Below are 13,330 nucleotides of genomic sequence, written 5' to 3'. Positions count from 1 at the left end.
ATTATTTTAAAATTGTTGTAAATAATTAATTTTACGCCAGGGGGAGTCGTTACGCTGCGTTAAAGGTCAGACGCGTGGTGTGTGTGTGAAACTCGTGTGTTGAAATCGATTAATAAAATGGCCAGTATTCTATTTTCTTCCTTTCGAAAAGTTATGGTTCCGACTGTTAGAATGGCACGATGTTTACACGTAAGTTCGAAATTAATGGCGGCGAAAGTTCAACAGAGTGCTCCGAATTTTAAAGGAATGGCAGTTGTAGATAAGCAGTTTAAAGAGGTTCAATTAGCAGATTATAAAGGGAAATATTTAGTTTTGTTCTTCTACCCTTTAGACTTTACCTTCGTCTGTCCTACGGAAATTATAGCATTTAACGATAGAGCAAAAGAATTTAAAGCTCTCAATACCGAGTTAGTAGCTGTCTCCACAGATTCACATTTCAGTCATTTGGCATGGGTTAACACTCCCAGAAAGCAAGGTGGACTGGGTGACATGACAATACCATTATTATCCGATTTTACTAAAAGTATAGCAAGCGATTATGGAGTTCTTTTGGAAGATTCTGGAATAGCATTGAGAGGACTGTTCGTCATTGATCCAAAGGGAATTGTTCGACAGATTATTGTCAACGATCTTCCTGTTGGAAGATCCGTAGACGAAGTTCTGAGACTTGTCAAGGCGTTGCAGTTTGTGGAGAAGCATGGAGAAGTTTGTCCCGCCAACTGGAAACCTGATTCTCCTACTATTAAGCCGGATCCAGAAAAGTCAAAAGAATATTTCGAAAAAGTCAATTAATAAATATACTGACTATTTATAATTAGCCTTAAAAGTTTTCTATGGTAACAGTAAACATGATTATATAAGAGTGTAAAGAGCCCGAATATTATAGATACACGTCCTGTGTTACTGATTGTTATCCCTTGTATATTATAAATACTCGTTCTATGTTATCCCTGTATTTGAGTTACGTAAGAATTGATATCTTAAATTTTATGAGTAAGGTTATAAATCCTTTAGAATTTTGTTTATAATTCAATAAAGTTATATTTCAAACTGTTCTGTTTGATATTTAATTATAATTTTGTAAACGAGGTTTTATTATTTTTCAACACTGGAATGGTGCTTTGCCTGGTAGAGCGGCTTTAATACAGTGAGATGAGCAAGCTAACGATAGTCTATTTCAAATGAAACGAGCTGTGTCATTGGTTTATTCGACTGCAGTAAAGCCAATTGATAAGTTAACGCGCCAATTTAACAAAACGGCAAAACATTTCTACATAAATTCGATATTGCTTTGTACCAGATACTTTCATGCGTATCATTCTTTAACAGAAAAGTAACGAATGGCTAAGATGGCAGCCTATCGCTCTGGGACAGCATATCGCCTGGACAGATCGAAACCCTCCCAGGAATTTTTCGGATTGATCCGTCCGAAATTATTGTACTGTACCTCGTCTTTCATCTGGCCGGCCAGTCATTGGCTTGGCCGAATTCAAAATGAGCTTTCTAGAAAAAATGCCCTGTTAGTGATCATAGGGCGGAAAGAGTTAATTAAAAGTAAAACCAGAAAATTAATGAACTTATTTTTCTAAATTGTATGTTTTATCTTGTAAGAATACTAATAAAAGTAAAGCAGCTGAATATATCTTAAGATTTATAATTGCGAAATATTAGATCGTGGTAGGTGATTAAACCAGGATATCAAGTATCTGGCTCTCCAATCGAAAAACTCGAGTTTTGTGTATTGGAAAAACCTCCCCTATTATGGACTTGACCCTTTGATAACAAAAACTCCCATTTAGTATCCATAAGATGAAAAAACTGCAATTAAAAAAGTAAATGAGAAATACTTTTGAATGGAATGTTCCAATCGCTTTCCTATTGTAATTAAACATAGCATCGCACCTAAGTTAATCGACGAATGAGTGTATTATTTCGTACGTTCGTTCGGCTCTAAAGTCAAATAGTAAATGATACAACAGCATTTAACTCAATCCAAAGGATAATGAAAATGAAATTGTGTTCGGGAAAGCAATAATTTTTTTAGTACAGTAAGTACAATTTAAAAGGCTCTCTAAGTGCCCACAGGGTATCGGCCGGATGGCCGAGTGGTCAAGATGGAAGTTTACCGCTCTAGGGGATCCGGAACGAGTCGAAAAAGCTCCAAAAAATTTCTAGGTGGTGGTCTGTCCTTCAACAATTGGCCGCCCTATTGTGAGTTTAGCCGAACCCATAACGGGCTTGCTAAAAGTTGCCCTGTTATTGCCTACAGGGCGGAAACAGTTAAAAAAAAAAGTTTAATTTTTAAATACAGTAGACGAAGAATAAAAGTTATATTATTACTATCAATTTAACAAAATTTATTTTTATCGCTAAATTATAATTAAACTTTAAATATAAATAGAAATCATTAATTATAAAAAAAAAAAAAGCGATATTCGCAAAACATTTCTGAGATGGCGCTGTTGGTGCCAGACGACAACGTTTGACAAAAGCAGGTAGCAAATATTTTTTTTTATAAATTTGTTTAAAATTTTTTTTTATTTCGAATGAAAAGTTTCGAAGAAGTTAAACGAATTTATAAATTCGTATTGCATATTTGCTTGATTATCAATAAATATCGAAATCTATGAAATAATTTACAAGTTTTATGATAAATTGCCATCATTTATTTACTGTAAATTAAAATTCATATTTTCAGCTTTAAGTCTTGATTGCATTGATTTTTTCCACTTCAGACTATTTAAATACCTTTAAAAAATGAAATAAATAAACAATTTATTCATTCATTTCTAATTTGTGTAATAATAAATTCATTTCTGTTTTACGCATTCAAAGAAAGTGTTATGTACGAGGATTTTGTCTAGCCCACTGGTGGCCGAGTGGATGAAGCCGCCAAATGCCAGTTGTGGGTCATACCCTGCCGATGGGGCAGCCCATGACCAGCGTTGGGGTTGTGGGCCATCCTGTGGGGAACAGACTCCTACTTGGATGTTACGCAAATGAAGAAAATGGATTTTCTTCATTTGCGTAACATCCGAGTAGGAGTCGGTTTCCTATAGAAAGTCCTCCCAGGAGGCACTGTATCATCTGTGCTGTGCTGCCTTAAACCAGCCCACAATACTATTACTCAAATGTTCAAAAATGCAGTATAATTTTAATTTTTAGATGTTTTTGGTTATCTAAAACAATCTCCTGGACAAATAAACAAATTTCAATTTAAAAAGAACAACAAAAGCTGGAATGTCCTCCAAAACAAGATAATTTTGAATATTAATGTTTTAAAACAAAAAAACAATTTAATATATTTAGAACTCCAATGAGCATTTAAATTTTTGATGTTCTAGAACATTAATATCCAAAATCAACTTGTTCCAGAGGGCATTCCAGTTTTTGTTGTTCTTTATAAGTGAAATTTGTTTATTTCTGTTCTGAAGGAGATTGTTTTAGAGGACCAAAAAAACATCTAAAAATTAAAGTTATACTGCATTTTTGAACATTTGATAGTAATAATATGGTTTATGACAAGTGCAGTTTTCACAAAAGTTAAACCAATCTAATGCAATGTCTTACATCTTACTCTATAGCTATTCTCTATGCCTTTTTCCTGTCCTCTTGTCACATGTTTATATCCAAAATATTATTTGTTTGGCACTTATCTAGGGCGGTCAAGATTAGAGAGGCAAAATATGAGAGTACATATAATAGAAAAGATGAAAGATGTTTTCAGAGGGAAAGATATAATTTATATAATTTGCAATTAAATACAAAACTGAATTATAGATGATTAAAAATATACATTAGAAATTGTTATCCTTTTGGTTCATAGATTTTCATATCCAAAAGTGTAGTATACATCTGTAGAACAGTGTTGACATAATTAAAATTCAACCTTTGAAATTCTAATGAGAAGTTGTTTACAATAAAAACATTTTTGATTGGATTGAGTGGTCATCTTCAGTTACTGAACATTTAAATATACAGTTATAACGAGGAAGAAATTACACCTCAATACAAAATTTCCAGCAAAGAAATTCAATATTTTAATGTTTTCGGCCACTATATCATATTCACTAAAATCAGCTTAGATTTTGTTACAACATGAAAATAAAATATGAATTTATGGACATACAGGTTCTGGAAAGGACATACATATGTCTGAAAAGTTATTGTGCATTAGAAATGATTTAAGTAAAATTTTAATAAAAGTGAAGTTTTACATTAAAATTGCAGTTTCTCCTACAACAAATTCCAGAAACATTCTCCAGAGGTCACAAAATCTGGGGGGGTGAGTTCTGGTGACCAAGCAAGCCAGATACCATGGGAGATTATGTATTTGGCAAAGTTTTCCAAAAACAGAATATCCACAAGGTAGTAGTAACACCATCTGCTACAAAGTGGAAACACAGGATGAGTGACTTATGGGTCTTGTATGCATTGCCATACGTATAACTTTAATGTCTCAAATTTCTCGCTGCCAGTAACTTGGACACCCTTTATTTGTGTTTTCTAGCAAGACAGACTATAATTTGTGCTATAAATTAACATGTTTTATATTGAAATTCTATACAGTGAGTTATGTTTAAATGAGCAATATATAATTTTAGAATTTTTATACGTGAAATGTTTAAATATTTCTATTTAATTTTTTAGGGATAATGATGAAAGATACAGAAAATACTAATTCGCCACTTCAAGTGGGTGATATATTAGCCGAATTCTTTGCAAAAAAAATGGACCAAATGACAGATATCAAAGCAAATGTAGAAACAAATGAAAACAGTAGTAGTAATGATAGCAAATATAGTTATGTTGAGAAGAAAAAGAAAAGAGAAAGGAAAAGTAAAAAGAGAAAGCATAAACATAAAAGATCAAGAAGGAAAAAAAGTAAACACTCAAGTGAAAGTCATCGAAAACATAAAGTGAGTTGGTTTATTTATTTATTATAAAACAAATAATAGATTAAATAAATTTTTATGTAATTGTTAACTGTTATAGCAATACTTCATTTGACATTAAAGAATGTATTTCAGATGTTTTTAAAAAATTGAATACATCTGAAATATAAGGATATCCAATAAAATATGGATAATTCATATTTAATATTTACAGTAACTAAATATTTGGATAATCATATATAAAATCAAATCTGACATATGTTAATAATCAAGTAATATAACTGGATTCTTATTGGGCTATAATAAGCTTATGGTTATAACTTTGATTATGAATTTAAATTTTTCACAGTGTAAATTGTTTAACTAAATTTTTCAGAGATAAAGTTAGCTTTTATTTATGGTGATAAGTGATTTCTTGATATAAATTACTTCAAAAATAACAATAGCTTTCTTAATTATAATAATTTGACATAAAATAAAAATAGAGGTGGTACTTCAAAAAACTTCAACTTCAAATGCTAAATCTAATAAAAATTCACTTTGGAGTTCAAACAATGTTCAAAGTTCAAACCACATATGCAGTGAAAAAATTGCTCAAAACGCAAACACCATCTATTATGCACCCATGCTTGTATCTTTACAGCAGTGTTTCCCGACCTTTTTTTACTATGCCCCACCTAAGCCTTTCTAAAATTCTTATGCCCCCCCTAACATATACAGCAGTTATACGGTTAACTTAAACTCTGGATGAGTTCATTTTTGAATTGCCCCCCTTAACAATCAAATTGTCCCCCTGTGGGGCGTGGGTCCCACGTTGGGAAACACTGCTTTACAGTGCATTTTTCACTTCATTTTTGGTGTGTTATTTGCCAATTTTTAACAATTTTGTCCTGTAATTTTTGTTTGTTGACAGCTTTTGAGCACCACATATATTTTAAATACTTTATACCAGTGGCATTCTGTTACATTTGATGATAAGGAAACTGTGTTTCCATAAAAATTTTAAAAATACTGGAAATGACAGAAATGAACAGTTTATTTATTTTTATTCTAAAATAAATAATTGGAATGAAACAAAGATATAAAAACTTGTTTTTATTATTTTTTTTAAACTAACTACAGTATATTCAGCAATTTTTTTCTGCAAAGTTGTTAATTATTTTATCATAAAAATTGCTTGTTGTTAATTCCTTCAAAGTATTGAAAAGATCTTTTGCTATTGAAAGCAACGCTAGTGACGACAATCTTTCCTCTAACTGAGTGTTCCTTGCCAATGTGTCAATTTGCTTTGTGGCTGAAAAATTGTGCTCAACAGATGCACTTGTAAATGCCTGTAATCTGGCTGCTTTCCATGATTCAAATATTTTTGCTATGGAAGCTGTCCCATAGTCGACAATACAGCGCTTCCATTGGGAATATGCATACACAAATTTATATTTGAATATACAATAGCAATCTTATCATTGTTTTTCACATGTATAGAAATTTGTAATAAAATACATAATGCAGTTATAATAAAATATTAATTTTAAGTAATTCAAAGTATGTCAAAATGTGAAAATAATCGCACAATATGTATTTATATTTTAGAAAATACAAGGGAAGCGGCATTTCCATGGCTTCCATGGATGGCATGCCACTGCTTTATACATATCACAAAGCCCAATGTATTAATAATAAACCAAACAATCACTAATTAATTGGGCTAATTAAGTGCTATTATTAATGATTAACTATTAAGTAATTTGGTATTTGAGGTAAGCATTAGGTGCCAGCATTAGTAAATAGTATAGTTATTAAATTTAATAACTATACTATTTACTAATTAATTTAGAATATCCTGGAAGAAAAGAATCGGCCTGAAGCAGGAATCAAACCCGCAACTTCCTTTTACTGTGCAGGACCGATTGCATTACCAGTTATGATACCCAAACCTCGAGCGACCCTTTGCTCCCAGACATATTTAATTATCGGCTTAATTACTAAATTAATTACTAAGTAGTATAGTTATTAAATTTAATAAGAGATGGCACCTAATGTTTATCTCAAGTACCAATAGTTAATCATTAATAATAGCACATAATTAGCTCAGTTAATTACAGTGATAGTTTTGTTTATTAAATCCTTTAGTTCAAAATTTCTCTGAACAGAACTTTTTAAACCACATTTGACATGTAAGAAGCTTAGGAGCATCTTTCCCATAGACATTACAAATTTTTTTTACTGTTTGTATGGTGTTATATCCTGTCTGAAATTCATAAAACATAATATGCCTGATACAGATAAAAATAGTTTTATCTGAAGACATTTCAATTTGATTTATTCAAACAAAATGTGAAGTAAAAAAATTTAAATAAGCTTCTAAACAAAGAATACAATCTCATATTAGCAATAATGCTTTAAATTTCACAATTATTATAATAAAATGACACATGTTAAGTAATAACAGCTGTTAAAAATATGCAAAAACTTTTTGTTCCATCCAATATAATCTTTACTTATTAACCATGGCATCTGAGAAGTGTGTAAAAGCAATGAAGCCTAAGAGGAAGTAATATCGACAATTGAGATGAAAAATAAAAAGGAAAAGTATCATGAAGCATGAAAGCCATACACTTGTTGCAGATTCGGAGACTGTGTTTAAAATGCTGAAGTCGGCGGTGTATGACCAGTATATGCAATTTTCATTTTATTATATAGTATTTATGTACAGTAATACCCTGAACTTATGCGATAGGTGGGACCGAGCGATAACCGCGTAAGTCGGGGTATAATTTCGCATATAAATACATACAAATAATTTTTAATTGGGGCCGGAGACTAAAGAAAACAATAATTTAGAAAAAAAATCTTAGATAATATGTATGTATAATATATTATATTATACAATTTTTCACAATTACTTGATTATCACACCATAATTTTAACATTGTTTCCAACTCAGCAATAATACCATGACGTTTACGAATGACGCTTGAATTTAAAGATTGAGCATTTTTCACAGCTTCAAAAAATTTTTTTATACCTTTTATAATTGTTCTGACTGTTGATTTCGGTAGATCAAACTTCTTTGCCAATTCACAAATTTTCATTTTTGTATCGAAGTCTTTATTAATGTTAATTTTACATTCCGAAGATAAAGTTTTTCTTTTCTTGTTTGATGCAGAAGAATCAGTTCTACTTCGTTTGGATGACATAGTAGAGTCTCTCAAGTCTCTGTAGATATAACAAACACAGAAATAAATAACACAAAATGAATTGTAGCTATATGTCGATTCTGTGGGATATGTTCAAACATGTAAGATGAACAGTAGTGTGAGGGGGAGTGAATAATCAAGAGTTGTATGGTGCTCAAACAAAAGACAAATCAACGAGATTTGAAAATCGCCTAACTCTGGGTTCGCGTAATTCGGGGTAGCATAAGTTGAGGTATTACTGTATATTATTTTTATTTTCATGTTTTAATTTATTATTAGGACATTTAATCATGTTACTTTTACCTTAAATTATGTGCATTTGTTGTTTTAAGTTTATCAAAATGGGTATTGTGTAGGGTCAGGGAATGGATTAATTCACTTTCCATTATTTCTAATGGAAAAAATTGATTTGGAGTTCAAACAGCTTCCTGGAGTGAACTAAATTTGAAGTACAAGACACAATTTTAAGTTATTATTTATTATTGGAAATTCTTTTTTAAAGCAACTTTAGAAAAAATCTTATTTATAGAATATAATTTCAGAATGATTCAGTGATATTGTACTACTATTAAAGTTTTTCATGTGATTCTTTGAATGATTATTTTTTCATTTATTTGCTTTTTTCACCCTGTGGCCACTAAGATCACAATACTTTTTCATACCCATCATGAGTTTGGCAAAGTCCACAAGGGACAGTTGGGGTGAGGAACAGGACAGATCATCCATGAAAAATTTCNTTTATAACTTTGTTAAATTTCTTCTGATTTTAATTCGTAAGTAAAATTTTATTATTTTTATTAATCGCGAATCACAAAAAGGCAAATGAAAAGCGACAGAAAACTAAAAAAATGACTAGAATTACAATGGAACTGATAAAAGAGATTGTTGAGAAATACGAAGGTGGCACGTGTGTTCGAGATTTTAACTGTTGCCTACTGTATTCCGAGAACGACGATATGGACAATCGCAAAAAATAAAGACATTATTAAATCTGCTAATGTTGCGAAAGGGGTTAAATCAATTTCTAAACAGAGATCGAAGACATTAGATCATGTCGAGAAATTGCTTTTGCTTTGGATAACTGGAAAAAACAGGGCTGGAGACAGCAAATCGGAAGCAATTATTTGCGAGAAAGCTAAAAAGATACACACTGATCTCACGAAAAATCAAGCAGGAACTAGCCAGGAAAGCGAGGTGTTTAAAGCCAGCCACTTTTTTTACACGAGAACGGATTAATCATTTTTACATTACTTCTTATGGGAAAGGTTGGTTTGGTATACATCCAATTCGGTATAAGTCCAAACATCGGGAACGGATTAAGGTCGTATACCGAGGTTCCACTGTACTTCTGGAAATGAAGGCTGGCTTGAGGTCTGGGTGGTGCAATTGGTAGTGCACCACACGGCAAGTGTAGGTTGTGGATTCAAGCCCTACACCGGGTCCGTTATTTTCTTCTAGAAGGTTCCAAATTATTTATTAAAATTATAATTATTAATTTAGATAAGAGATGGCACCTAACGCTTACCTCTAATACTGAATTTATTTGTATTAATTATTTGACTATAGCCATATTATATCCTGAATATTTAGGTGTTGGATTATTATATGGATGATTGATTTTGCTTAATAAAATGATCATCTATAGTTAATTATTACAAGCAGTATACATAAAACATTTTTATGTGAATAATTTCATGAAAATGAGGATAAATAAAGTAAGTTAAATATATATCTGAAATTGACATTACATAATCTTTGTACCTATATTTCTCTTAGTTTAAGCTATTGGTCAATTAGCAGTTTCCACCTGAAATTTGAATTAAACAATGTAAAGAAGTCTCACCTTCATTTTATTACTAAGTTAATTTACTATAAAATACATTGTTACAAATTGCAAATAATTTAATTATTTTTCCTTGATATTTTTATCTTTTAATATCAGGGATTTTAATCTGATTGCTGCTATATTGAATGCTACAGAACAGTGAGAATGAAGATTGCTATTGTGTTACAATATAAATTAGAAAAATTTATTTAATATGTAATAAATTAAGTTTTTTTTTTAAATCAGTGTCTGAAAAAATGGACATGCTTATTACTTTGGTAGGGATTATTTGAGTAAATATGTAATTGATTTAAAAAGAAATGTGTGTAAATCTGCAGCAATGCAAACTTTTCAAGTATAAAAACAAAATGCAAATTAAAAATTGTGATCTTTACAAGTCATGATGCAACATATGATGCCAATGTCTACAAAAGAGCCAACATTATGCAGTCTGGTAATTAGTAGAGCACTGCAACAATCTTCTGTATTCACCAACATTACTGTAAAATGATTATGCTTTATGGGGAAAGAAGATGAAATGCACAAGAAGCAATCACATAATTCCACAAGCATTTTCCAGCTGCTCCAAGACCAAGATGTTTTGAATGTATACTATATCTATACTAATATTATAAAGAGGTAATGTTTGTAAGTATGTATGTAAGTTTGTTTGCAGCAGGTAATCTCCGAAACTACTCATCCTATTTCAAAAATTCTTTCACCAATATTTAGAATGGAAATTCAGGGTGGACATAGGCTGTATATTATCCCATTAAACATTCATATAAATTAAAAGATATCATCTAGGGTTAAGGTTTTTATGTCCAACAGATGGCGCTACAAGTATGACGACCTAAGTTTGCTTTTCTGTGAGGATGAACTAAAGCAGATCATCTTCTATCTATCTATATAAATAAAAATGTAATGTTCATTTGTTCCTACCGATTCCTTTGAAATTTTGACACAACACTGCATTTGAATATGCACGTGTTTTTATATAATATACATGTCGAAATTCCCTCCCCCCACTGGGGGGAGATGGACAGGCTTAAGGCTTACCATGAAGAACTTAGCTTCTATTATACTATTTTAGATGCGGTTTTTTATGTTTTAATAGGGTACGTGAAGAGAATGTACACTAAGAAGGAATTTTTTGAAAAATTCCCCCCCCACGGGGGAAGTGTTATACATTTTGAGCCACAACAATGCGTGGTGAGGTCTGCTAGTAATAAAATAAAACAAATGTTGTTTTTTATTCTTTACAGTCAGAGATTCTTTGTATGTTATGGTAAATTTTCTTAAAGTGATTTTCTTCTATCTTTGTGATTGGAAGAGGTAGGGAAAATAGTTTATTTCCTTGCCACAGAACTACAGCATAATGTAAACATGTTTCTTTTTGAATGAATTAACTTATTTTACTATAATCATTGCAATGAATCTGATGCACTGTAATGCTGGAAAGACTTTTGCACCTCTGGATAAATGTTAAAGTGAATATTCTGTATTTTAAAATACAGTAAATCATGCTATTGAATCATTTAGAACATGATGCTAAGTGAAAATGATTGGTTGTAAATATTAATAATTCTATTATTTAATAATTCATTTCTTACAGACATCATTCTTCAAGACATCATGAAAGAAAAAGTTCAAAAACAGTTAAAAGATCAAGATCTAGGTAAAGAATGTATATTATTTGAATGTCTTTAAACAGATCTTAAAAACAGTTAAGATAATTCTGATAAAGCCCATTATTTTATTGAAAGTATTTAGTTTAAATTTATTAAATGTTCAGATCAGTTAAAATCCATAAAGATTTTTCAAACTGTATTGAATTCATTATGAACAGATCTCCATCACCATCCAGAAAAAGGCCTTATGATGCTCGCGAAAAAATAGATAAAGCTCGTTTACTTCAAGTCGCTCAGAAAAATGTTTTAATGATGTTAGAAAAGGGAACGTTACCAAAAGGATTTAATATTGATTCTATTCGGCCAGAACAACGGGTGTCATTGAAGACGGGAGGAAAATCTGTTCAGGAATTAACTGGTATGTGCATTTATATTATTTTATGAAATTCTAATTATTTATGAAAGTTAAAGTGTAATTTGATTAAAGCCAAGTGATAGTCAGATTAGTTCAGGCTATATTACTGCTATTAATAATTAAATGCTAAGTAATTTGGCCTAGAGATGGGTGTTAGGTGACATCTTTTATTACATCTAATCTAATCTGGTGATCATTTTGCTTTAATATAATTATTGGGCTTTATTATATTTGTGTAATTTGATTTCAAAAGTATGGTGTATAAGCTTAAATCTGACTTGAAATTAGATGTAAATTAAATAATTATCAAGACATATCTAAGCATGATAAAATAAATCAATTTGTTTTTGAAACTTTAAATTCAAAGTGAGAGTTAAGTATTTATTTTTGATTCATTCTACCTCGAAGGCACTAAGAGGGCCTTTTTAATTATATCCATCATGGCTTTAGCCAGGATCACAATGGGTGTGGCCATATGATAAGGGATGTCCCGAGTATCTGTGAAAAATTCCTGGTCTTTTTTTATTATTATTTAAATTTCAGAATAAATATAATGAAATAACGTTTGCTAATGACATCAAAACTTGGTAATATAACCTTATATTTTTCTGCATAAATATGTTCAGTTCTGATAATTGCAAATTATGATGTCAGTACAATTCATTCAGCCATTTAAATGTTAAAATTAATATAGCAAAATATTGGTTAGTAAATCAACTTTCACACACTTAAAGGTCTTTTAGTATGAAATTATTTTGTATTTTAGATTTTTGCCGTGCTATATCACAGAGAGATCAAGAGGACAATTCTAGTAATGGAAGTCAGGATAAACAAAGTGATATTGACACTCCATTTATACATCATCCTTTTAAACTTAAAGAGCATCAGCCAGTGATAAAACTAAATATTAAGGTAATAAACTTTTTTGGTTGAAATTTTATTGATTTGAAAGATAAATATTTTACTTATAATTGAAAATTAATAAAAAAATTTTTAAACAGAATGCTGTACAGTTACCAGTAAAAACGCCTGCCGAAAAAGTTGCAGATGCCGCTCGTTTACGCACACAGTTTCCTGTTTCTAGCGGCAGTCAGCATCGACTTAAAGAACTTCAGTGGGTTCCCGTTGAAGAAGATTCTAAGTCATCGACTAAATCTTCTAAATCTTCGCCTGCAAATACTGTTTCTGTGATTGAATCTCAAACTGAAATTGTTTCAACACCACCAGAACCAGAAGAACCACCTCCTCCCCCTCCTCCTCTACCACCACCAGCACCTGTAATTAGTACTTTTGCTCCTGCTGTGCAATCTACCTCATTTTTTGAGTCAGTTTCACAAAATACTAGCATGCATGATATGGTTTGTATA

At 31.1% G+C, this 13,330-nt stretch overlaps 2 protein-coding genes and 1 long non-coding RNA gene across 3 annotated transcripts; all 3 read left to right on the top strand.

Moving 5' to 3' along the window:
- Positions 1-48: 48 nt before the first annotated feature.
- LOC111616301 (peroxiredoxin-2-like) lies at positions 49-1,073 on the top strand. The gene has a single exon (XM_023357729.1). The coding sequence runs from the start codon at positions 118-120 to the stop codon at positions 790-792; it is 675 nt and encodes a 224-aa protein (XP_023213497.1). The 5' UTR covers positions 49-117; the 3' UTR covers positions 793-1,073.
- A 1,364-nt stretch (positions 1,074-2,437) lies between these two features.
- LOC111616302 lies at positions 2,438-4,921 on the top strand. The gene is made up of 2 exons (XR_002755222.1): positions 2,438-2,495; positions 4,651-4,921. It is a non-coding gene; the product is annotated as an uncharacterized LOC111616302 (long non-coding RNA).
- A 6,584-nt stretch (positions 4,922-11,505) lies between these two features.
- LOC111616300 (protein SON-like) lies at positions 11,506-13,321 on the top strand (the record flags this gene model as incomplete). The annotated part of the gene is made up of 4 exons (XM_023357728.1): positions 11,506-11,595; positions 11,767-11,966; positions 12,730-12,875; positions 12,965-13,321. Coding segments are annotated over exons 2-4 (612 nt in total), but the record flags the coding sequence as incomplete, so codon positions are not given.
- Positions 13,322-13,330: the final 9 nt, after the last annotated feature.

Source organism: Centruroides sculpturatus, unplaced genomic scaffold (assembly GCF_000671375.1).
Source record: "Centruroides sculpturatus isolate CEXI.00-Female unplaced genomic scaffold, Cexi_2.0 scaffold3122, whole genome shotgun sequence".
NCBI lineage: Eukaryota > Metazoa > Arthropoda > Arachnida > Scorpiones > Buthidae > Centruroides > Centruroides sculpturatus.
Note: the sequence above shows the minus strand (reverse complement) of the source record. Positions and strands in the feature narration are given on the sequence as shown.